The sequence below is a fragment of the Muntiacus reevesi genome, chromosome 20, assembly GCF_963930625.1.
Source record: "Muntiacus reevesi chromosome 20, mMunRee1.1, whole genome shotgun sequence".
Classification (NCBI taxonomy): domain Eukaryota; kingdom Metazoa; phylum Chordata; class Mammalia; order Artiodactyla; family Cervidae; genus Muntiacus; species Muntiacus reevesi.
In genome coordinates, this window is record NC_089268.1 from 28,157,368 (window position 1) to 28,182,799 (window position 25,432).

The window sequence follows — 25,432 nt, forward strand, 5'->3', positions numbered from 1 at the left end:
CCGAGGAGGAGGAAGAAGGGGCCGTGGGAGCAGAGGAGGTGTTGTTGCCTCAGCGAGGGGCTCTGAGGGTCCCGCTGGAGGGGGCAGGGGGCATCTGGGCGTGGGGCAGGGGCTCTGGAATGCAGCCCCCCTCCCCGCTGCTGCCGCTGCTGCTGCTGCTGTGCCGGCCAATCGTCAGGACCAGAGGTGAGGCTCGGGGGTGGCGAGAGGCCAGCCGACCCACCTTCCTTTGGAGGGGGTCCGGTGGGTGGGGGACAGAGGGCCAAGGTTCTCGCTTTGAGGCAACACTGGATGGAGAAGATTCTTGCCCCCAAAACGGGACAGTCGGCAGGGAGACCCAACTCTGCTCCTGCAGCTACACAGACCAAGGCTGTGGGCCTCGTGCCAGGGGTGGTGACCGCAGGGGATGGGTGAGCAGGTGCCCACCCCCGGGGAGAACCAAGTAGGCCCTAGAACTAGGGGACACTACGCTCTTGCAGTCACGTTTAGGAAGAAGAGAGGAAACAGGGTGACCACCTGCTAGGGGGAGAGATGAGAGGGAACAGGAGATGGAGACATGGGAAAGTCAAGGGCTCACCAAGCCCCTTTCCCGGTCCAGCTACCCCACCCCCGGTGGCTCAATGCTGGGCCCTTCCGGGAGGAAATCCCTTTAGTGTTTCAGCCATTCACCTCCCAGGAGTCCCCTCAGCCCCCCCTCCTGATCTCTGTTGTCTTGCTTCCGAGGGATGGGGCCTGAAGCTGGACTTGGGAGGCCAGAGAATAAACAGGAAAGGAAGGGTGGGGATTAGTAACCAAGAGACCTGGGATCTAGGGGGCTGGGGTGTGAGTGCCACGTGGGTACTAGAACAGGGGTGTAAAGGTGATGGTGGTGTGAAGCACCCTCGTGGGCTGCTGCAGGCTGGTCCCTCCCAAGCATCCAGAGGAGCGCGATGCTCCCTGCTCCCATCTCACCCTCATCTCCATCCCTAGGGCTGCAGTGCGGGAGTTTCCCAGAACCCTGTGCCAACGGAGGCACCTGCCTGAGCCTATCCCAGGGGCAAGGGACCTGCCAGTGAGTGCACCTCGTGGGAGTGGGAGACGAGGAAGGGGAAAAAGGGAAGGGATGGGGAGAATGGGAAACAAGGAGAAAGGAAGGAGGCAAAGCAGATGAAGAGAAACAAATGAAGGCAAAGGAGGGAGGGAGGCGGGAGCAGAGGGTCAGGATGTAAACTTTCCTCTCTCCACCCCTCCCAGGTGTGCCCCTGGCTTCCTGGGTGAGACATGCCAGTTTCCTGACCCCTGCCAGGATGCCCAGCCCTGCCAGAATGGAGGCAGCTGCCACACCTTTCTTTCCACGCTTCCTGGCTCCCCCAGCACCCCCTCTCCCATGGCCCCCAGCTTCTACTGCACCTGCCCCTCTGGCTTCACTGGCGATAGGTGCCAGGCCCAGATCAAGGACCCCTGTTTCTCCTTCTGTTCCAAAATGGGCCGCTGCCACCTCCAGGCCTCGGGCCGCCCACGATGCTCCTGCATGCCGGGATGGACGGGTGAGTGCTGATGGGAGAGGGAGGAACGGACAGGCGGGGGCTGTGGCTGGGCTGTGGGGTAGAGAGAGGAAACTGGAGCCCAAGAGACTGTGAGCCTTTGGAGGATGGAGGCCGCGAGAATCAACCAGCCAATTCTTGGTGATTCGTTCACAGGAAACTGACATTCACCAGCAGAATTGTAATGACTGCTAAAACATTGAGGTATTTCCAAGCCAGCTGGTAAAGAGCAACTGCTATAGCCCCCTTAGCACAGCACTCTGACCACTTTCCCAGCCCCCTCGACCTCCCCTGACCCAGGAGCTAGACGGTTAATGCCTCAGGGGACCTCCAGGACTCTGCATTCTTTTTTTTTTATTAATTTATTTATTTTAATTAGAGAATAATTGCTTTACAATATCATGATGGTTTTTGCCATACATCAGTATGAACCGGCCAGAGGTATACATGTGGCCCCCCCATCCTGAGCCCTCCTCCAACCTCCCTCCCCACCCCGTCCCTCTGGGTTGTCCCAGAGTATGGGCTTTGGGTGTCCTGCTTCATGCGTTGAACTTGCACTGGTCATCTATATTACATATGGTGTAGTGCTTCAGTGCTATTCTCTTAAGTCATCCCACCCTCATCTTCTCCCAGTGAGTCCAGAAGTCTGTTCTTTACGTCTGTCTCCTTTGCTGCCCTGCACGTTAGTACTGTCTTTCTAAGACTCTCCATTCTGAGCACCTGAGTGGCTCCTTTTCTGAGTGGTGGGAGTCCACACTGTCATTGGGGAAGGCTGCAGTGGTGGGAGGTGTGATGGGGATGGGAGGATCTGACCCAGAGAGAGGAATGTGTGCCCATCCCAGAAGGAGGGCTGCAGTCCTGGGGCACAAGAGCAGAACGTATGGTGGGCAGGTGTGCTACCCGGTCAGGGGTGCCAGGACAGAGCTGTGAGGACCTGGAGAGAAAGGCTCCATGGCACCTAAACAGGATGGAGAGGACTACACCAGGAAGCAAAGCCCAGGTGGCCAGGAAGTGCTTGGACGTGGGTGCCTTCAGGAGGGGTGGACTAGAGGCGAGGCTTCTCAGACTTGAGTAGGCACAGCAGTCACCTTTGACTGATTGGTGGGTGGATGGATGGATGGATGGATGGATGGATGGATGGATGGATGGTGTGTGCTCAGTGGTATCCAACTTCTTTGCCACCCTGGAAGGCCTTTAAAATGCTAGTGCCCCCAGCCCAGAAAGCCTGCTCTAGTGGGTCTGGAGCAGACCCAGGGAATGGAGATTCTTAAACTAACCAGGAGATTCTGAGGAAACTGGGCCTGCAACTGGGTGTAAGAAACCAGCATATATGACAACAGGAAGGATGGGCAGTGGCGGCTTGCAAGGCCTTGTGCTTCAGAGTAGGTGCTCTGGGCAGCCCCCTCCTCAAGCCCATGGCCAGCTCCGCCACTGACTAGACATGACCTTGCCTACAATATTTAAGCTGTCTGGATCCTCAGTTGTCAGCCAATGTCCACACTTCGTAAGGCTGTTGTGGAGAGGAAAGGGGGCGATGCTCAGAAAATGCTTACTTAGTTCAGTACCAGCAGCCACTGCTACCATTTCCACTAGTGCACATGGCTGTGGAATCTCTTTGCCATGATCCGTTACAACCACTTAAAGATCAGGGAATTGGGATGAGAGAGGAGGGAGCTGCCATTTCCTTCTTCGGGGGATCTTCTTCACCCAGGTCACCACTAAAGGGACACTGAGTCCCAAATTTTCCCAAGCAGGTTTGATTTTCAATACTCCCACCAACAGCTACATGTTCAGTTTTCAGTTGGGAAAAAAGGTGGTCATTCCAGAGAGAACCCTCCCCAAAAATGATAAAACTGAGGATGATGGACTAGGACAGGGAGCGGATGGGAAGAAGGGAAGGAAATATGGAGTTCAGACATAGAGATAACCCAGAGTGAGAGTGGGTCATTCTGGAGGAGCTGGAATATGTGCAGTGTTGGAAATGGCCCCCTCACCCTCCGTCCTCTACCTCAGGTGAGCAGTGCCAGCTTCGAGATTTCTGCTCAGCCAACCCCTGCGTCAATGGAGGGGTGTGTCTGGCCACCTATCCCCAGATCCAGTGCCGCTGCCCACCCGGCTTCGAGGGCCATGCCTGTGAACACGACGTCAACGAGTGTTACCTGGACCCGGGACCCTGCCCCAAGGGTACCACCTGCCATAACACCCTGGGGTCCTTCCAGTGTCTCTGCCCCGCTGGGCGGGAGGGTCCACGCTGCAGACTCCGGCCGGGACCCTGCCCCCCCGGGGACTGTCTCAACGGGGGCACCTGTCAACTGGTTCCAGGGAGAGACTCCACCTTCCACCTGTGCCTGTGCTCCTCAGGTGTGTCCTCACAGGGGCCCTCTCTGGGCATGGAGGTGGTGTCACGTGGGCCCCCTTCTCTCAGCTCATCGCACGACCCTGTCAGGCTTCACAGGCCCAAGCTGTGAGGTGAATCCAGATGACTGTGTCGGACACCAGTGTCAGAACGGGGGCACCTGCCAGGATGGGCTGGGCACCTACACCTGCCTCTGCCCAGAGGCCTGGACAGGTGAGTCGTCTAAGACAGGTTGCTGGCACCGGTGGCCCAGATGGTCAACCCCTGTTCTCCAGTCCTCACAGGGCCCCCAGCTGCAGCGCCTGTCCCCTTCTCACTCCCCGACAGGCTGGGATTGCTCTGAAGATGTGGACGAATGTGAGGTTCAGGGTCCCCCTCGCTGCAGAAATGGGGGCACCTGCCAGAACTCAGCTGGCGACTTCCACTGTGTGTGTGTGAGCGGCTGGGGAGGCGCCGGCTGCGAGGAGAACCTGGACGACTGTGTGGCCGCCACCTGCGCCCCCGGATCCACCTGCATTGACCGAGTGGGCTCCTTCTCCTGCCTCTGCCCACCTGGGCGCACAGGTGTGATGCAGAGGGTTCAGGGAGGCGGGAAGCGGAGATGCTAGGTGACCGAAGCACAGGAGAGCGCCTGGGAGCTTCAAGCAGCCTCTGAGCGCCTCGCCCCACCCCGCCCTCCAGGCCTCCTGTGCCACATGGAGGACATGTGTCTGAGTCAGCCATGCCACGAGGAAGCCCAGTGCAGCACCAACCCCCTGAGCGGCTCCACACTCTGCGTGTGTCAGCCGGGCTACACAGGGCCCACCTGCCACCAGGACCTGGACGAGTGTCAGATGGGTGAGGCACCCCCCCCATCAGACCCTCTCTAAGCCCCCACACAGCCTCTGCACTGAAGGGGAAAACAGGCAAACTGGGTTTTTGTTGCTGTTGTTTGCAAACTGTTTTTCAAATTAAAAATCATCTCAGGAATTCCCTGGCGGTCCAATGGTTAGGATGCCACGATTTCACTGCCAAGGGCCTGGGTTCAATCCCTGGTTGGGGAACTAAGATCCCACAGGCTGCACAGTGGCCAAATAAATAAATGAACATCTTTTTTTTTCCTGAATGTGTCCTTATTTGGCATCTCTTTCTTACCCAGTCTTCTCACCAATACTCAGCCCTCCAGACCCATTTAGTCATTTCTGCAGTTTTTTTCAGATTTTTTTTAATGTGGACCATTTGTTTAAAGTCTTTATTGAATTTGTTACAGTATTGCTTCTGCTTTATGTTTTGGTTTTTTGGCACCAGGCATGTAGGATCTTAGCTTCCTGACCAGTGAGTGAACCCACACCCCCCTGCTGGGAGGTAAAGTCTTAAGCACTGGACCACAGGGAAGTCCCACTCCTTCTCCACTTTAGGGTCACAACCCCTTCCCCCACTTTCATCTCGTTTGCCACAGACAGGCCCCCCACACCTTCCCCGCCACTCAGGCCTCCTTGCCCTTCCACCCTGAGCCCGGTGGACTCCCAGGTCATCTCTCCTCCCAGCTCAGCAAGGCCCCAGTCCCTGTGAACACGGCGGCTCCTGCCTCAACACACCCGGCTCCTTCGAGTGCCTCTGTCCGCCGGGCTACACCGGCTCCCGCTGCGAGGCCGATCACAACGAGTGCCTGTCGCAGCCCTGCCACCAGGGCGGCACCTGCCTGGACCTGCTCGCCACCTTCCAGTGCCTCTGCCCACCAGGTACCAGCTGAATGGGGCCTTGGGGGGAGGAGCCAGGGGACTGGTGCTAAAGCCACTGGACGTGACCCCTTCAGAGCATAGTTAGCCTGAGGCCAGTTGGGGTTAGATAGCAAAGAAGGCTTCTCCTCGTCTCCTCACCACCCCAGATGAAAACTTTAAGAAACCAGTGCCCACCCCCCCCCCCCAGGAAAAGAGCTTTCACAGATGATAGTGAGCTTGCACACTACTCAACTCTGTGTTCATTTCATGGTCACCGTGGCATGCACAACCTGATCCACTGTATGCAGAGGCCCATCAAGAGAGAGCAAAGCAGCAGTTAATAAACTTTTCATGCTGCAGCCTCTGCTTACATCAACCCAGAATGTTCCACCTACTCAGGGAAACTCGCCCCTGTAGAGACCAAGAGCAAACTTTTAAATTCCAAAGGGTCTGTATGCTTGAATCTGGCTCAATGGGAAAGGAATGCTGCAAAGCAGCACCCACCTGTAAGTTAGAGTTAAGGGGAGAAACATCTCCCAGGGAGATGGTGATGGAGCCAATAGCAGGGAGCTGAATGAAACTAGAAAAACAATAGCTTACTTCTGCCTGAGCATCTTGTGGGCATTATATAATCTTTACAGTATCCCTCTGAGGTCAGCATTGCTACTATGCCCATTTATAAATGAAGAAACTGAAGCACGCAGGGGTTAAGTGACTTGTTCAAGGTTGCCCAGCTAGTAAATGGTAGAGTCAGGATTCAAACCCGGAGCTTTGACAGTTTTGCCCACTACACCACACAGCCTTCCTAAGCTAAGAAGTGTCCAAGGAAAAGTGCTGAGAACACTATCCAGTAATCCAAGGGACAAAGTTGTAGATACTAAGGAGCTTCAGAGGCAGGCTCCCCAGGCAAAAAGAGGGAGGCAGCCGAGGTCCAGAGGCTGATCTGCGTCAGTTCAGGGTGAGACAGCGGAGACCAGGAGGAGCCTGGAGAAACAGGACAAGCATGGGAATGACACAGATTCCCAAACGCCCTTCAAATCCCCACCTTGGGGATCCCTGGTCTCCCTGGCATGGAGGCCTGCCCAGGTAGCATGGAAGGAGTGGATTACCTCCAAGCAGACGCCCATTTGTCACACTGGTGCCTAGAGAACCTCCAGGCTGCTCAGCCGTCCTGGGTGAGCCCTGCCTTCAGTCCACTGAGGAATGGCCCCTAAAGGCACTTCCCTGGAGACCTCCCAGAGGTCCTGGCAGGTGCCCTGCTCCCTGAGCTTTCATGCTTGAAAGGGGCAGAGCCACTGTCCAGCAGAGCAGCAGGGCCTCGGTTCACCTCTCCAACCTACATGCAGCGGCCCCCTAGGAGGGGCCCCTAGCAGGGGCTGCTATGGAGGAGCACCTGGCAGATCAAGGATAGGGCTGGCTCTGGAACCCGGCCTTTGGGGCAGAAAGAGGGAGGCAGCTGAAGCAAGGCTGACCTCACCTGCATGTCCTCAGGCTTAGAAGGGCGGCTCTGTGAGGTGGAGATAGACGAGTGCGCCTCGGCCCCCTGCTTGAACCAGGCTGACTGCCACGACCTGCTCAATGGCTTCCGGTGCATCTGCCGGCCAGGTGAGTGCAGATTCCGCTCCACGGTTCAGGCCTGGCGGTCGCCGGTGGCCTCTCGAAGATCTCTCAGGCCTGGCCAAGGAGTGCCCCATCTCTCCAACTCCCCTGCTCTCCAAACTGTCTTCTCTTACATCCTCCAAATCTTCCCCTGCTCACTCCCCCACCCTCATCTCTGTGCTGCCAAGTCACCCAAATGACCCTCCCCTCCAGCCCTCCTTCAGAGCCCTCCATACCCTCCCCCTGCCCGCTCGGGGTCCCTGCTGATAGCCATGGATGCAGGGAAAGTCATCCCAGACCTTCATTCTCCAGTTTCACAGGACATTCCTCTGTTTCCAGCTATGATAATAATGGATGTTTATTGAATATTTACTCCAAGCCAGGCACTTGGTTATGTACTTTCAGGCATTATCTCATTTAATTCTTTCAGTAGTACCACGATGTAGGTTATATAATCATTCCCCTTTTGCTGCTGCTGCTACTGCTAAGTTGCTTCAGTCGTGTAAGACTCTGTGCAACCCCATAGATGGCAGCCCACCAGGCTTCCCCGTCCCTGGGAGTCTCCAGGCAAGAACACTGGAGTGGGTCACATTTCCTTCTCCAATGAATGAAAATGAAAAGTGAAAGTGAAGTCGCTCAGTCCGACTCCTAGCAACCCTGTGGCCTGCAGCCCACCAGGCTCCTCAGTCCATGGGATTTTCCAGGCAAGAGTACCAGAGTGGGTTGCCACATTCCCCTTTTACAGGGGAAGAAAAGTGAAAAGTGAAAGTGAAGGTCGCTCAGTCAGTCCAACCCTTTGTGACCCCATGGACTATATAGTCCATGGAATTCTCCAGGCCAGAATACTGGAGTGGGTAGCCTTTCCCTTCTCTAGGTGATCTTCCCAACCCAGGGATCGAACCCAGGTCTCCCACACTGCAGGCGGATTCTTTACCAGCTGAGCCACAAGGGTAGCCCACAGAGGAAGAAAAGGGAGCCTAGAGAGGTTGAGTAGCTTACCCAAAGTCACATGGCTGACAATGGCTGAGTTTCACTTTTATGCATCACCCTCCTGTCATCTCCACCTGCTCCAGGTGTCTTTTCTGGAAGTTCCTCAGGTTCACTTTTCCTAGCAAGGGGAAAGGCCAGGACTTGTGTTTATTCTTTTGATAAAGTGTATTTCCAGCATTAGTACACATGTCCAGTTATGCCTTACTTATACGAAGGCTAAAGTTACCGAGTTATGCTCTGTTATGTCCCGAAATTCAAATCACTATTAGAGAAGCCCCCACATTGGTGCCTTTGTCACATAATGACACATTTATACAAAACCTCAAAACCCAAACCCTTTGAAACAAGATTCTCTCCCTTGCAATTTGTAACCATGTTATTTCTATATTTGTAAAGAGGAAGCTAGGTTTCTCCAGGGGCTCAGTGGTAAAGAATTCACCTGCAATGCAGGAGATGTGGAGACACAGGTTCCCATCCCTAGATTGGGAAGATCCCCTGGATGAGGGAATGGCTATCCACTCCAATAATCTTGCCCAAAACTCCTATGGACAGAGGAACCCAGCAGGCTATAATCCATGGGTTCACAAAGAAGTCAGACTGTACTAAGCAACTAAACAACAAAGAGAAAGCTAAATACCAGTGCTAACTCTTAATTTCTTGTTTGAATCCATGAAATCATGCCTTTAAATCTTAAACATTTGTAACTAATTCCCTCAAAAGTCTAGAGAAAGTAAAAAAAAAAAAAAAGAAAAGAAAAAAAGACCTTGATCATCTCTCCCCACTCACTCCCCACCCCACCAGGTTTCACCGGCCCCCGGTGCGAGGAGGACATCAATGAATGCCAAAGCTCTCCCTGTGCCAATGGTGGGGAGTGCCAGGACCAGCCTGGATCCTTCCATTGCAGGTGTCCCCCAGGTAAACTGGGGCTCAAAAACAGTGGAGGTGACAGTGGGGACAGGGGCACACTTCCATGAAGGGCCCTGATTCCCCTGTTGTGCCATAGGCTTTGAAGGCCCGCGCTGTCAGGAGGAGGTGGACGAATGTCTGAGCGGCCCATGCCCCACTGGAGCCAGCTGCCTTGACCTCCCAGGAGCTTTCCTTTGCGTCTGCCCCTCTGGCTTCACAGGTCAGCAGGGGAGAGGTTGAAAAGAACTGGAGGGATATTTGAGCACAACTGGGGTGGAGTCATTGATGAGTGTCTGAGGATCAGGATGTGAGAACAGAATGAGAATGGAATCCCTGGAAATTGTGCAGTGCAAAACCTGTACAACCATACAGGAGCTGAGGGTGTTACTGTAGGACTCACATCTGGCTCAATATGAATGATATGAGTGGAGATCGGGAGCAGAGGAGGAGATTCAAAGGCAAACCATTCATTTGCTTATTTAGCAAACATTTATTAAGTGCCTACTATGCCAGACACAAGACACAAAGTTGATTTTGCTATCCTTGAGTGGCTTTAAATCTACTGCAGAAAGACCAGAAGGTCTCTTGTTAATTATGGCCCAGAGACGTGCTCTGAGAGAGGAATGCATAGGATCCTATAAGAACACAAAGAATTGGCCACTCCAGACTAGAGATGAGAAAGGATGGCTGAAGAGAGTCGTAAAGAATGAGTAGGAGTTTGTCAAGACAGAATGCCAGACAGTGTGTTTTAGTCACAGATAACAGCATGTGCAAAGGCAATGGGTGGGGGAGGGGAGAAAAACACACCCCACTTAAGGAAATGTAGGACATCCAGAACTTGGGGTACCAGGGGCAAAGGTGAGAAATGCAGCACTTCTAGGAAGGTCATGTCATGCAGGACCCCACTTGTCATTCTGAAGAAGTTGGTATCCTGAGGCATCAGGGAGCCCCTGGAGGACAGGGTACTGGGGAGTGAGCAAGTCATGCATAAGAAGTGGCCTTCAACCTCATCAAGGACAAAGACGGACTTTGTTTTCTGACTCATCTCCCCACTGTAGGCCAGCTCTGTGAAATTCCCCTGTGTGCCCCCGACCTGTGCCAGCCCAAACACAAGTGTCAGGATCAGGAGGACAGTGTCCACTGCCTCTGCCCTGATGGAAACCCAGGCTGTGTCCCCACTGAGGACAACTGCACCTGCCACCATGGGCACTGCCAGAGGTAACATCTTCCAGGCCCTCCCCATTTACAGTCTCCTCTGGGTCCTCCTCAGCTAGGGCAGGAGGGGACAGCCAGTGAGGGGCGAGTCTATAGGAAATGACCAACAGGTAATAGGAAGGGGAGGACAAAGTTCTGAGATCACAACCAGTGGGAGGGCTTGACTGGTGAGTGTTATCCAATGAGGGGAGAGTTCATAAATAAAGAGGGAAACAAGACTTGGGAGGATCAAAGCAGAAAGAAGTGCATTAAATCCCAGGGCCAATTCATCTCATCATTCATTCAGTAAATATTTATTGAGTGTCTGTTACATGTGGATACTTTTCCAGGCACTGGGAAAATAGTACAAAGCAAGAGACCAAGTATTCATATCTAACCTCATGGAGCTTTTGCTTTAATGTGGAAAAACAGACAATAAACAAGTTATAGAAGGAATGAATGGATAGATAGACAGATCTAGTTGGAGAAAATTAGTGGGGTTTTTCAGGCAAAAGGGGGACAATGCTGAGAGCAAAGTCCCTGAGAAAGGGGCCAGAGTCTCAGGACCAGAAAGAGAGTGGTCATAGGGGTCTGATCAACGGGGAAGAGAGAACTCCCCCTCCTTTGTTTCTATGACCAGATCTTCGTGTGTGTGTGATGGGGGTTGGACAGGACCGGACTGTGACACAGATCTGGGGGGCTGTGTCTCCACCCCCTGTGCCCACGGAGGGACCTGCCACCCCCAGCCCTTTGGCTACAACTGCACCTGCCCCACAGGTTACACAGGTAAGCTGCTCCCTAAACTGTGTATACTCTGGGCTGACCACCATCTAAGTCAAGGGCAAGGCCAGTGGAGACATGTGTCAAAGGGCTCTGGGTCTCAGTAACCACCAAAAGAACTGGGACTTCCCTGGTGATCCAGTGGTTAAGACTCTGCGCTTCCACTGCAGGGGGCATGGGTTTGATCCCTGGTCCTGGAACTAAGACTCCACATGCATGCTGCAGGTGCAGCCAAAAAAAAAAAGGGAATTGAGCATGGGCTATAGTGCAGGAGGTGGCGAGAAAAGAAAAAAGGTTGGGTGAGGGAGAACAGTGGGGATGGGGATGAGGAAGGGAAGGAAAGGGAAGAAGAAAAAAGGAAGATTCGCTTTCTCAGACCCCACTCACTTCCGTCAGGGCCCACCTGCAGTGAGGAGGTGACAGCCTGTCACTCGGGGCCCTGTCTCAATGGTGGTTCCTGTAGCCCCAGCCCCGGGGGCTACTCCTGCGCCTGCCCCCTGAGCCACACCGGGCTCCGCTGCCAGACCAGCATTGACCACTGTGCCTCCGGTGAGTTCCCACCACGTCCTGGGGCTGGGCCACAGAAGGATGCAGAAGGGGGCCAGGGTACGTTGGTAAAAAATTAACTGGACACAGGGAGCCGTTGCTTGGGTGGGGAAGTTGGCAGGGTAGGGGGGGCAGTGCCCTGTGTGTGACTGAGGTCACAGGCCAGGTTACAGGCAAGGAACCCAACCCCTCACAGCCTCCTCTCTCCAGCACCGTGCCTCAATGGGGGCACCTGTGTGAACAGGCCGGGCACCTCCTCCTGCTTCTGCGCCCCAGGCTTCCAGGGCCCACGCTGCGAGGGAAGGACCCGTCCCAGCTGCGCAGACAGGTGAGCAGGGCACACAGACCCTTGGGGGAAGGGAGGGAGCCCCTGCCAGCCTGCCGCTCCATCTCCTCCGGGGCTCCACGCTGCCTCTCCCCCCATGCCCCGCAGCCTTCCACTCTGCCTTCCCTCCTGCTTTCCCAGCGGTTGCCTCCTCACGCGTCACACACTCCCACCCCTTATTTCCCTGACCCTGTTCCTCATATGCTCTCTCTCCTTATCCAGCCCCTGTAGGAACAAGGCAACCTGCCAAGACAGCCCGCAGGGCCCCCACTGCCTCTGTCCCCCTGGCTACACAGGAGGCAGCTGTCAGGTGAGGGGCCAGGAGTCAGGAGTGCAGAGAAAGGAGGAGGTGGGAGAGCTCCAGTGAGAGGGCCGTGGGCACTGACAGGGGGCAGCAGGGAAGCTTAGGAGAGGTGAAACGAGGTTTGGGAGCCTAGGACTAGAGCTCGAGACCTGTATGGTTCACTGAAAAGATTTTTGATCCCGGCAACTCTTCTGGGATGCACGTATCCAAGGAAACCAGGGAGGGTGACCTGGTCCCAGACCATTCAGGAGAGAGTTTTCGGGGGAAGGGATTTTGAGGAGCTGGCAGAGGACCAGCTCTGGGCTCCTTCCTGCCTCACGCTCCCTCCTAACTTTCAGACGCTGATGGACTTATGCGCCCAGAAGCCCTGCCCACAAAATTCCCACTGCCTCCAGACTGGGCCCTCCTTCCAGTGCCTGTGCCTCCCAGGATGGACTGGGCCTCTCTGCAACCTGCCGCTGTCCTCCTGCCAGAAGGCTGCTCTGAGCCAAGGTACCAACCCAAGACTGGCTAGGGAGCAGAGGAAGAGTAAAAGCATCTCCTCCTCTAACCCACCCCTAAGGACATTCACACACAACAGTTGGCCAACCGATTGACTAAAAGTCAAAGCAACACACACCAACCAGTTATTGAAGCTGCAGTTCAACACCCAGGACAGCCTAACACAACTCAACTCCTAGAACCACATTCAACACAACTCAAGCAACACTATGCAGCCCAGCCAATCAGACTCCAGTTTAACACAAGCACCAGGGACATAACCCAGTGATCCAAGGTGGAACAACTCAACACTGTCATTACCATCATAACTCAGAGTGAACCACACTTAACTGACCACACGCAACACACTTCACCATGACCCCCTCACTTGGATGTTATGCTAACTCCCTGGTAAAAGAATACCTTCCTTGCTCAAATAAGTTTTTTTTTTTTTAATTACTTATTTTATCTTTGGTTGTGCTGGGTCTTCGTTGCTACTCACAAGCTTTCTCTAGTTGCAGAGAGCAGGGACTACTCTCTAATTGTGCTGCATGGGGCTTCCCAGTGCAGTGGCTCCTCTTGTTGTGAAGCACAGACTCCAGGCGCATGGGCCTCTGTAGCTGCCATACGTGGGCTCAGTAGTTATGGCTCGAGGGCCTAGCTATTCCTAGGCATGTGGGATCTTCCCAGACCAGGGATGGAACCCGTGTCCTCTGCATTGGCAGAAGGATTCTTATCCATTGTACCACCAGGGAAGTCCTCAAATAAGTTTTAATATGAGAACTCAGGGGAGAGACCATTGTGGAGACGGTTGATGGGAATCACAGTGAGCAAACATCGGAGAATGGCAAAACCCAAGGGATGGAGTTAGACTGTTAAGCCAAGTGCCTCCACCTGAAGTTTCTCTTGAGTCCTTTCTTGCTTGAGACTTGTTTAAGGCCAAGAATACAGTTGCTTATAATGCTCTGATAAATCAAAGAGGAAGTATTTCTCTCCATTCTGACAAAATATGCAGGAGAAGGAACTTAATTTTTTTTTATTGGAGTATAGTTGATTTACAATGTTGTATTAGTTTCAGGTGTATAGCAAAGTGTATCTAAAAAAGAAAGAGTCTTTTTTTAGATTCTTTTCTCATATAGACCATTATAGAGTGCTGAGAAGAGTTCTCTGTGCTACACAGTAGGTCTTTATTAGTTTCTATTTTATACACAGAGGTGTATATATGTCAATCCCAATCTCCCAATTTATCCCTATCCCTCTCCCCCTCCTTAACCCTGGTAGTCTTTTAGTTTGTCTAGTAGTAATCTAGTAGTTTATCTTCTACATCTGTAAATCTATTTCTGTTTGGGAGATAAGTTCATTTGTATCATTTTTTTTAAGATTTCACATATAGGCAACATCATATGATATTCGTCTTTCTCTGTCTGACTTACTCACTTAGTGTGACAATCTCTAGGTCCATCCATGTTGGGAACTTGTTTAATCTCTTCAGCTTCAGGAGCCTACTGATTCCTCAGGCTCCAGGTGGCCTCCCCCAAGCCGAGAGTTGTTAGTGGCCCCTCCAGGGACCTCTCTGCTCAGTGTCTGGGGCCCCTGCGCATCCTCCCAACCCACTTAGCTTTATTGTCTCTCTTCCCAGGCACAGAAGTCTCTTCCCTGTGCCAGAATGGAGGCGTCTGCATTGACAGCGGCCCCTCCCATTTCTGCCACTGTCCCCCTGGATTCCAAGGCAGTACATGCCAGGACCAGGTGAACCCCTGTGAGTCCAGGCCCTGCCAGCATGGGGCCACCTGCGTGGCCCAACCCAATGGTTATCTCTGCCAGGTGAGAAGGTCTAGAGGAGGCGGGGTGGCCGGGGGGAGACAAAGTTGGACTGGATATGGAAAACAGCAGTCACGGGGCAGAAAGGGCGGGGAGAAAGCATTTTCATTTACCCCATACGTCCAACCAACCACCAAGTCAAGCTGTTTTACCTCCTGAATATGTCTTAGCTCTGTCCTTGTCCCTTCACCCTCAACCCACTGCCTTAGTCCAGGCCTTTGTTGAAATCCACCTGAACACCTGCATCCTCCTCCTAACAATATCATCGCTGCCTCCACACTTGTTCTCCTTTAAAGGTTCACCCTCTATTCCACCACTAGGGTGCTCTGTTGGAAACATTAAGCTGGCCTGTCACTCTCCTACTTAAAACCTTTCTGTGGGGACTTTCCTCCCAGTGGCTCAGCCAATAAAGAATCTGCCTGCAGTGCAAGAGGTGAGGGTTTGATGCCCTGGTTGGGAAAATCTCCTGGAGATGGGAAGGGCAACCCACTCCAGTATGCTTGCCTGGAGAATTCTATGGACAGAGGAGACTGGCGGGCTACAGTCCATTGGGTCACAAAGAGTCAGACACGATTGAGCAACTAACACACTTTCACTTTCACCAGTGGTTAAGACATGTTTCCAATGCAGGGAGCACGGGTTCGATCCCTGGTTGGGGAACTAAGATGCCACATGTCTTGCAGCATGGCCAAAAGATGGCCACATGTCTTGCAGCATGCAGTCACCTTCAGTGACTGCCCACCTCTTTCACAATGACGTCCCAAGCCGGCGTGACCCAACCCTGCCTCCCTTTCAGGCCTCATCTCTCTTCACCCTCCCCCCTGCTCAACCCTGCTCCAACAACACAAAACTGCAGTTGGCATCTCCACCCAGACTGGCCACTGGACGGTGCCCAGGAGGCACCTGCCTCAGGGAAATGTCCCTAACTTCTCTCCAGACTGGGAGGTGGTTCTCCTTGGTGGTTCAGGTCACAAGCAGGACAGGAAGGCACAGTTGGGTTTCAATTCCAAGCATCCTGATTCGTGTACTCACATGGAATAGAAGGCATGATCCCATAACTACCCTCTTTCTTTAAATTTTCAATTTTTTAACTTATTACAGGCATTTTCAAACATACACAAAAGCAGTGTACTGATGAGCAGTGAACCCCCATGCACCCATTACTCAGCTCCATTTCCTCTTTCATGAAACTCCTCCAGAAGTTTTCAAATCTCCCACCTCCCTCGTCTGCTTTTTCCAACCCTCTGGCCATTCCTCAGATGCTCTCTGAATCATTTTTTCTCCATCTTTCTGATACTTCCTGGCAGCCCATTCTTGCATACTCTCCTTCCTCCTGCAAGAACTCAGCACGTGGTACAGACCTCACAATGACCCTTTTCTCACCAGCAGGATATGAAACAATCAGAAAATGGTTAAGGTCATGAGTTACTGAGTCATAGACTTGTGCTGAATCCCAGCTCTGCCACCTACCAGCTGTGTGGCTTGTGCAAGGCACTTATCTTTCAAGGAATCAGTTTCCTTTTCTGCGAAGCGAGAATCAAATGAGATGACCCATAGAGCGGGTGGTCAGGAGAGTTCTAGAGGTTATGTGTATAAATCACACAATCAGTGCTAGCTGTCTCTTCTCTGGTTGACTGAGAATTTCATGGAAGCAGGGAAGCAGTTCTAATTTTCTTTGTATTCCTAGAGCCTGAAAAGATGCCTGGGCACAAAGTAGGCAATTCAACAAATGCTTGAAAGTGAAACTGTTAATCACTCGATTGTGTCTGACTCTGCAATCTCAAGGTCTGTTCATGGAATTCTCCAGGCCAGAAAACAGGAGTGGGTTGTTCCCGACCCAGGGATTGAACTCCTGTCTCCTGCATTGCAGGCAAATTCTTTACCATCTGAGCTAATAAGTGCTTATAAATTAATAAAGCATGAGAGAACCCAGTGGGTGTGTGGTTGGAAGAGGAAGATTTTATCAAAAGTGGAATTATATCTAGTGGTAATAAATTATAGAGATTGGGACTTGGGAGGGGACAAGGTCCATATTACTGAACACTAGTGTCTCATGTGGAGTTGAGGTGAAAGGGTTAGGCTACACGTGGCTACACGTGACAAGGTCCATATTACTGAACACTAGTGTCTCATGTGGAGTTGAGGTGAAAGGGTTAGGCTACACGTGGCAGTGATGGAGGGTGAGCTGAGTGATGCCTTGAGTTGGAAGGTGGGGTGCTAGGCAGACTCTCTTGTGCTGGGTTCCCTGGAGTGCCCGGAGGGGCTCCCTTGCTGGTTCCCTGTCTGACCTTCTTTACCTACCAGTGTGCACCCGGCTACAGTGGACAGAACTGCTCAAAGGAACTGGACGCATGTCAATCCCAGCCCTGTCACAACCAGGGGACCTGCACCCCCAAACCCGGAGGCTTCCACTGTGCCTGCCCGCCAGGCTTTGTGGGGCTGCGCTGTGAGGGGGACGTGGATGAGTGTCTGGACCGGCCCTGTCACCCCACAGGCACTGCAGCCTGCCACTCTCTGGCCAATGCCTTCTACTGCCAGTGTCTGCCTGGACACACAGGTGAGGCCTGAGATAGGGGCGTGCGCATCTCTAGCCATAGCTGAATTGCCCATGGAAACCCAGACAAGCCCCACCCACGAGGCAGCCTAGTCATCTGGCCCATTCCCTTGCCTCTAGACCCCACCCTAGAGGACATGCACCACCATCCCTGTGCCTGTGCAACTAGTGCTGGGCCAACTGCCCAGGAATGGGCTGGGAAGGAGGCAGTGACTGAAGTGGTCATGTTTAATCCCACCCCCACCGCAGGCCAGTGGTGTGAAGTGGAGCTAGACCCCTGCCAGAGCCAGCCCTGTGCCCACGGGGGGTCATGTGAGGCCACAGCAGGGCCACCCCCAGGATTCACCTGCCACTGCCCCCAGGTGAGTGACCACAGGCTGCTTCCTCTGTTGCCCCCAAAGCTAACACAAGAGAAACCCTGAGCCAGGAAACTGGGAGAGCACCCGAGAGGTAATTATCAGAAAAAGCCATCTCAGGTCCACAGGGGGACGTGGCCCTCAGAAGCAGTGATGGGAAAAGGCAGAATCAGAGGGAAGTTTCAATGGAACTTTCAGAAGTCACGGACATTGCCTGTGGGAAGGTCTGCAAGGCTGGCTGGGTGACTGTGAATAAGTTCTTTTAACTCAGTGTGTGTATTTGTTTAGAGACCTCAGATGCATGAAACTGGGTTCATCTTTTTTTATGTATATATTTATTTTTGGCTGCCCTGGGTCTTCATTGCTGTGCACGGACTTTCCCTAGTTGCAGACAGCAGGGGCTTCTCAATGTGGTGGCTTCTAATGTTGCCAAGCACAGGCTCTAGGTGCATAGGCTTCAGTAGCTGCAGCTTACAGGCTTCAGGGAGCAGTCTTGGTAGTTGTGGCACACATGCTTAGTTTCCCCCATGGCATGTGGGATCTTCCCAGACCAGGGATCGAACCTGTGTCCCCTGCATTGGCCGGAAGATTGTTAACCACTGGACCCCAGGGAAAGTGAAAGTGAAAGTCACTCAGTCGTGACCGACTCTTTGCAACCCCATAGACTATACATATACAGTCCATGTAATTCTCCAGGCCAGAATACTGGAGTGGGTAGCCTTTCCCTTTTCCAGGAAATCTTCCCAATCCAGGGATCAAATCCAGGTCTCCCACATTGCAGGCAGATTCTTTACCAGCTGAGGCACAAGGGAAGCCCAAGAATACTGGAGTGGGTAGCCTAGCCCTTCTCCAGCAGATCTTCCCAACTCAGGAATCAAACTGGGGTCTGCAGCATTGCAGGCGGATTCTTTACCAACTGAGCTATGAGAGAAGCTCTAGGTTAATCTTAAACCCTGGTTCATGGTACAGTAAAAGACAAATTAACATTAGTTTATGCATAGCCTTCCTTTCTTTAAAACATAACACTGGTGAACTTAATCCAGAAATTACATTTTCCCCTTTACTAGTGTTACAAATTACACTTTTTCCCCTTTATAACTGTTTTCCCCTTCATTATTGTTACAAATTACATTTTTCCACAGGGTTTTGAAGGCCCCACCTGCAGCTTCATTATTGTTACAAATTACATTTTTCCACAGGGTTTTGAAGGCCCCACTTGCAGCCACAGAGCCCCCTCCTGCGGTCTCCATCACTGCCACCATGGTGGCCTGTGTCTGCCCTCCCCCAAGCCTGGACTCCCACCCCGCTGTGCCTGCCTCAATGGTTATGAGGGACCTGACTGTCTGACCCCACCAGCTCCTTCAGGCTGTGGCCCTCCTTCTCCGTGCCTACACAATGGCAGCTGCTCAGAGACCCCTGGGCTGGGGGGCCCAGGCTTTCGCTGTTCCTGTCCTGCCAGCTCTCCAGGGCCCCGGTGCCAGAGGCCCGGAGTCAATGGATGCGAGGGCAGAAGTGGAGATGGGGCCTGCGATGCTGGCTGCAGTGGCCCAGGAGGAAACTGGGACGGGGGGGACTGCTCCCTGGGGGTCCCAGACCCCTGGAAGGGCTGCCCTTCCCATTCCCGGTGCTGGCTTCTCTTCCGGGATGGGCAGTGCCACCCACAGTGTGACTCTGAAGAGTGTTTGTTTGATGGCTACGACTGTGAGACTCCTCCAGCCTGCACGTGAGCCTGAAACTGATCTGGGATGATGGGCAAGGGATGCGGGGGAGGCAGGATGAAGGCAGAAGGAAGGACACAGAAGAGTCTGAGTTACAGTGTGACCACAGCCTCACGCTCCGGGAAGCTTCCACTCTAATAACCATTGCTAAATAGGGATAGAAGACACTAGACTCCAACCCAAGGGAATGAGGCAGCATGAATATTTAACGTGGGGACCAAGAAAGAGGGCACTGCCTGTCTTGGGCTACCCTCTGAGTGTCATGGGAACCCTGGCCTCAAGCCAGGCAACTCCTTTTGCCATGGAGTATCTCCCCTAGCAACCAGCATCCCTGAAGGAAAAGGGCTCCCTTTTAGGGAGCCAGGAGTTGGGGAGGGTAGAGACGGGGCAGTGTTAGGAAACAAAGGTCAGTAGACATTAGGGTGTCTGGACTAGCTACTGTCCAGGGAGTAAACCCACTACTCCAGAACTGCCCCCACTAAGCAAACAGGGCCCTAGAGGCTGTAGAGTATCAGGAATCCTTTCTGGGATGAGGGAGTCAGGTTTCTTTAGGGTCCTGAGCCCCCATCTCCTCACCCCACAGTCCAGCCTATGACCAGTACTGCCGCGATCACTTCCACAATGGACACTGCGAGAACGGCTGCAACACAGCAGAATGCGGCTGGGATGGGGGTGACTGCAGGCCAGAAGATGGGAATTCGGAGTGGGGGCCCTCCCTGGCCTTGTTGGTGGTGCTGAGCCCCTCAACCCTGGACCAGCAGCTGCTTGCCCTGGCGCGGGTGCTGTCCCTGACTCTGAGGGTAGGGCTTTGGGTGAGGAAGGACAGGGAAGGCAGGGACATGGTGTACCCCTATCCCGGAGCCCAAGCAGAAGAGGAGCTAGGAGGAGCCCCAGACCCCTCTCAGCAGGAGAAAGCAGCCCCCCAAACACAGCCTACAGGCAAGGAGACAGATTCCCTGAGCACTGGGTAAGAACGCTGGGGGGGACAAAGTGGGGGGGGGAGACCTTAGTTCTTTAACTGGCAGAGGGGAGCCAGGGACCAACCCAGGGGTCTCTTCCCCACAGGTTTGTGGTGGTGATGGGTGTGGACTTGTCCCGCTGTGGCCCCGAGCACCCTGCATCCCGCTGCCCCTGGGACCCTGGGCTCCTACTCCGCTTCCTTGCTGCGATGGCTGCAGTGGGGGCCCTGGAACCCCTACTGCCAGGACCCCTGCTGGCTGCCCACCCTCGTGCAGGCACTGGTAGGTGATCCCATCATTCCCCCAATTTTGCTCCCAGGCCAGCTTCCATGCCAGCAACCAGCAATGAAGCCAAATGAACAGAAGCACTGAGACCCCAGATGTTGTTTGTGGAGACTTACCCTTGTTAACCTTCTTCTCTAAGTAGATCTCCTCACAACCCATTTGCTCTGCAATCTCCATCTCCTTGAGTCTTTTATCCTAACCTCTATCACAGACCGCCCACAAACCTTGGGTTCTGGCCTATTCTCTCTAATAAGACAAGAGTTATCCAATCATCTGCAAATCAAACAGGTCATAGCCTTATGAAAGAATAACAACTCTTATATGCCACTTACTATGTGCCAGGCCTTGCTCTAAGCATTTTACAGTACTATTTAATCCTCCCAACAAACCCTGTGAGGCAAGTACTATTATTATTCCTTTTTTACAGTTGAGGAAACTGAGGCAAAAAGAGGCATCTGCACTTGCTCAAAGGTCTCACCAGAGTACCCAGCCTCACCAGGCATGGCCTTTTTTTCTGTGTCTCTTCCACCAGAGCCCTCCGCCAACCAGCTTCCCTGGCCTGTACTGTGCTCCCCAGTGGTCGGGGTCCTTCTCCTGGCCCTCGGGGCTCTTCTCGTCCTCCAGCTCATCCGTCGCAAGCGCCGAGAGCATGGGGCCCTCTGGCTGCCCCCTGGGTTCACTCGCAGGCCCCGGACTCAGCCAGTTTCCCGACGACGTCGACCCCCCCTGGGCGAGGACAGCATCGGCCTCAAGTGAGAGTGAGAAAGAACTGGGGCTCAGGGAGGGGACTCTTTTCCATGGAGATACTGGTGATCAGAAGCAATGAGATGCTATTGCAGAAGCTGAAGACACAGGAAGGGGAGAGAAGTGGGAAGACTGCTGGAAATCTCAGGGGCCCTGAAGGTCCTCTCCCCACCCACCCCCTTCCAGGGCACTGAAAGCAGAGGCAGAAATGGATGAGGATGGTGTTGTGATGTGCTCAGTCCCCAAGGAAGGAGTGGAGGTAGGCCAGGTGAAAGCACTGGGGTAGGAATGGTCCTAAAGTGATGGAGGGGTTGAAGAGACAAGTCACTCTGCCTTCACTGACCCTTGTATTGATTCTCAAGGCTGAAGAAATGGCCTCATCCCCCAAGTGCCAGCTCTGGTCTCTGAGCAGTGACTGCCAAGAGCTCCCCCAGGCAGCCATGCTGACTCCTCCCCAGGATTCTGAGATGGATGTCCCTGACATGGACACCCAGGGACCTGGTACGTGAGTCAACCTAGACCAAGAAAATGAAAACTCCCTTTGACCCCTTTCAGAATCACAAAGTCCTTTGATATCTGAACTGGATTAACTAATACTAGAGTAAGTGCTTCAGAACAGTCCAAGTGTGGTCCCAGGACAGAAACAGCAGCATCACCAGGGAAACTGTTAGAAATATTAATTCTCAGGCTCCACTCCAGAGCTTCTGACTCAAATTCAAGATACCGGGGAATCTGTGTTTTAACAAGCCCTGTAGGTGAGTCTGAACCAGGACTCAAGTTTGAGAACCACTGCTCTAAAATGTTAAAGTATTAAGGCCCGACACTTCCTTTTACAGAGAAGGAAACTGAAGCCCAGAGCAAAACAGAAAGTCACTGACACAAGCCACACAAAATCAAGACCCCAAGCTGGGCTTCTTGACACTTCAGGCTGTGATTCTCCCTGAGCCTCCATGTTCTCCCACTTCCCCAGTTGTCCCCCATTTCTCATGTCTCATCCACAGATGGGGTGACACCCCTGATGTCAGCAGTCTGCTGTGGGGGTGTGGAGTCCAGGACCTACCAGGAGACATGGCTGGGAAGTCCTGAGCCCTGGGAACCCCTGCTGGAGGGAGGAGCCTGTCCCCAGGTTCACACTGTGGGCACCGGGGAGACCCCCCTGCACCTGGCTGCTCGATTCTCCCGGCCAACCGCTGCCCGCCGCCTCCTCGAGGCTGGAGCCAACCCCAACCAGCCAGACCGGGCAGGGCGCACCCCGCTTCATACGGCTGTGGCTGCTGATGCTAGGGAGGTTTGCCAGGTCAGTGCACAATGCGGTTGCTTCAGGACTTGCAAACTTGCAAGTGAGGCTGAGCAAAATCCTTCTCCAGGGTTTGGCAAAGAGGAAGGTGATGATTGGGGACTGATAAGAGAAACAAGAACAGAAGAGTGAATATGGATTGGGAGGTGGGTTAGCAGTGCAAGGGGCCTTAGCTAGCAGTCCAGATATACCAGCAGTCACTGGTCCTCTCTGTCCCCTCCAGCTCTTACTCCGCAGCAGACAGACTGCAGTGGATGCGCGGACAGAGGATGGAACCACAGCCCTGATGCTGGCCGCCAGGCTGGCTGTTGAAGACCTGGTTGAAGAACTGATTGCAGCCCAAGCAGATGTGGGGGCCAGAGACAAATGGGGTATGGATCTGGAGAAGCTGATGTTGTGCTATAGAGAAGCTGAGCAAACGGGGTATGAGGTAAGATCTAAAAAATACGGGGGAGAGCAGAGGAACCAACCGGAAGCTGGGGCCTTCCCCTCCACCCTGCTGTCAAGGTGGTAAATCTGCAGGAGGCAGCACATAAGTCTGCCCTCAGCATCCTCAAACACACACACACACGCTGTCCTTGCCCACCGGGAACCAGGATGGAGGAAGAGTATCTGTGAAAACGGAGAGGGGTCTCATGGGAGGGATGCGGTCTGCCGGTCCCAAGGACCCCAGAACAATGCCCCATTGTCCCTCCCGCGCGCCGGTGACGTCACCAGGGGCAACGCTTCCTGCTGGTCGACGGTCACCTGGGCAACGCTTCCGCCTCGGAGGGACCCGGCGGGCGGAACAGCCCTTCCCCCAAGACCAGAACCCGTGGGAAACAGGAACCCAGGCGTCTGGCCCCCAGCCTCGCGGTAACTACCTCTCACGTGGTCCCCTAGGAAAAACAGCGCTGCACTGGGCCGCCGCCGTGAACAACGCCCGGGCCGCCCGCTCCCTTCTCCAGGCCGGAGCCGATAAAGACGCACAGGATGGCAGGGTTAGATGGGGGCCCTAACAATAAACTGGGAGCGGGAGAGGTGAACAGCGAAAACCCTGAAGAGGCGGGGCAGCGGTCAAGTAGGAGAGCCAGTCCTACGGGCGTGGCCTGCCCTGACCTCGCCCTTAGCTGTTTCCTCCCGCGCAGGAGCAGACGCCGCTGTTCCTGGCGGCCCGAGAAGGGGCGATGGAGGTAGCTCAGCTACTGCTGGGGCTGGGAGCCGCCCGAGGGCTACGGGACCAGGCCGGCCAAACACCCGGAGACGTCGCCCGCCAGCGCAACCACTGGGATCTGCTGACGCTGTTGGAAGGGGCGGGGCCATCGGAGGCGCGTCACAAACCCACGCCTGGCCGCGCGGCAGGCGCCTTCCCGCGAGCCAGGACTGCGTCCGGAAGCGTGCCGCCGCGTGGGGGCGGGGCTGCGCCGCGCTGCCGGACGCTGTCAGCGGGAGCCCGTCCACAAGCCCGGACTTTGTCCGTAGACTTGGCCACGCACGGGGGCGTGGCCTACTCGCACTGCCGAAGCCTATCGAAAGGAACAGGAGAAGGCCCGCCCCTCCGCGGCCGTAGGTTCTCGGCAGGCATGCGCGGGCCTCGGCCCAACCCTGCAATAGTGCGAGGAAGATCCGGGGTCACGGCCGGGAGCGGGGGCGTGGCCGCAGCTGTTGACTGGCCCTGCGATTGGGTGGCCCTAGGAGCCTGCGGCCCCGCCTCCAACACGCCAGTCCCGCCTCCTTGCCTAACACCGTCCCCTGAGCGGGGATCCCCTCAAGTTGCCTGGGGTCCCCCGGCCCACCAAGTAATACCCTTAAATGCAGGAGGCGAGGGTCAAAAATAAAAGGCCACATTTCAGGGAGGGATTCTAAAAGTGGGTACTCATTAAATGACAAGAAGTCTGGAAGGCCTCTAGATTTTAAGATCCTTGTGCCTCGAAAATGAGAGATAAGAGTGTAGTGTCCCTCACAAAATGATGTACATCACATCGTCTTACACGTGGGGAAACTGCAGCCCCGGAAAGAGGGTTCAGGGTGCAGGGATGAAGCACCCTGATGAGATGGCCAGCCTCTCAGAAAAGAAGGATGAGGGGTTACAGGAAGTACCCATGAACCAAGAACTGCACACTGACAGAATGTGAGATGTTCTTTTCTGTATATTGTTCCCAAAGGGAGCCTCTATCGCCTGATATCCCCAATACCCGCAAACGGCTGACAGATATTTATTGAGTGCCTACGGTGTGCCAGGCACTGTGTAGGCGCTGAAGACAGGGACAAGGGTTACTCCAACTGATGATTCCTTGCTTTCTCCTCCACCACACCATGCCCCCAAACAAACTACTGCAGGGATGAAGTGCCACCCTTCTAGCCACCACTATCTCTAAGAACCCCAAATCTGTCACCCCATAATAAAAATGATTTGAAGTATTACAGTCTTTTGGAAGGGTTGGGGAACGGAAAAAATATGAAATTGACTGCATCATGTTTTCAGAATTTTGGGCCCTAGGTTCAACATGTGGATGGAAGCTTTGAGTATAGTTTTAAGAGCAAAAATAAGACAGGGTCCTATGTTAGTTTAAGGAATCATCTAAAGTCTCTAGTAATCCAGTAAGAAACCACACACACTAAAGCATACATACCCTTCATCCCTCTTTGAAGGGCATTTTGTTATAGCCATTTAGATCTGATTCTTGAGGCCTCAAGTAGAGGGAGATGGAGAGAGCATCAAACTTTAACTACCATTCAGCAATATGGTTATGCCTCTTTCATGGTGATGGACCTGAAACACGCAGGCATGAAGCATTTTGAAAACGAATAATAACTACCATTTGTTGAGCATTCACTACAGGACAAATGCCTTATCACATTTGATCCTCATATCAACAGTATAAATGGTATAAAAAAAAAAAAAAAAACCCACAAAACTCCTTTTTACTCTTTGAGAATCTGAGGCAGAGAGATTGTATTTGCCCAAGATTGCAAGGCATTAAGCGGCAGAACCTGATCTCATCGTTGTATTTCA

At 53.6% G+C, this 25,432-nt stretch overlaps 1 protein-coding gene and 1 long non-coding RNA gene across 2 annotated transcripts in view; one reads left to right on the forward strand and one right to left on the reverse strand.

Annotated features, from left to right (window-relative positions):
* On the forward strand, positions 1–24,837 carry NOTCH4 (notch receptor 4). The gene is made up of 30 exons (XM_065913112.1): positions 1–186; positions 970–1,051; positions 1,234–1,526; positions 3,537–3,884; positions 3,970–4,092; positions 4,207–4,443; positions 4,561–4,716; positions 5,406–5,600; positions 7,071–7,184; positions 8,970–9,083; positions 9,172–9,294; positions 10,133–10,292; positions 10,909–11,054; positions 11,445–11,597; positions 11,805–11,922; positions 12,142–12,229; positions 12,562–12,715; positions 14,343–14,527; positions 16,829–17,081; positions 17,328–17,440; positions 18,634–19,157; positions 19,736–20,119; positions 20,218–20,393; positions 20,929–21,148; positions 21,327–21,399; positions 21,503–21,641; positions 22,142–22,437; positions 22,661–22,808; positions 23,320–23,417; positions 23,565–24,837. Exons 1-30 carry the CDS (start codon positions 120–122, stop codon positions 24,252–24,254), a joined length of 5,970 nt encoding a protein of 1,989 aa, XP_065769184.1. The 5' UTR covers positions 1–119; the 3' UTR covers positions 24,255–24,837.
* LOC136151744 (uncharacterized) overlaps positions 1–25,432 on the reverse strand; it is a 35,309-nt gene that overhangs the window by 5,171 nt on the left and 4,706 nt on the right. The window contains exon 2 of the long non-coding RNA XR_010660082.1: positions 8,178–8,286. This is a non-coding gene — a long non-coding RNA (uncharacterized lncRNA). The remainder of the gene's footprint in view (positions 1–8,177; positions 8,287–25,432) is intronic.

Coding starts and splice junctions, on each gene's coding strand:
- NOTCH4 (XM_065913112.1), top strand. CDS start 120: ATGCAGCCCCCCTCCCCGCTGCTGCCGCTGCTGCTGCTGCTGTGCCGG. Junction 3,885..3,969: donor CCTGTGCCTGTGCTCCTCAG/GTGTGTCCTCAC, acceptor CGACCCTGTCAG/GCTTCACAGGCCCAAGCTGT. Junction 4,717..5,405: donor CCTGGACGAGTGTCAGATGG/GTGAGGCACCCC, acceptor CTCTCCTCCCAG/CTCAGCAAGGCCCCAGTCCC.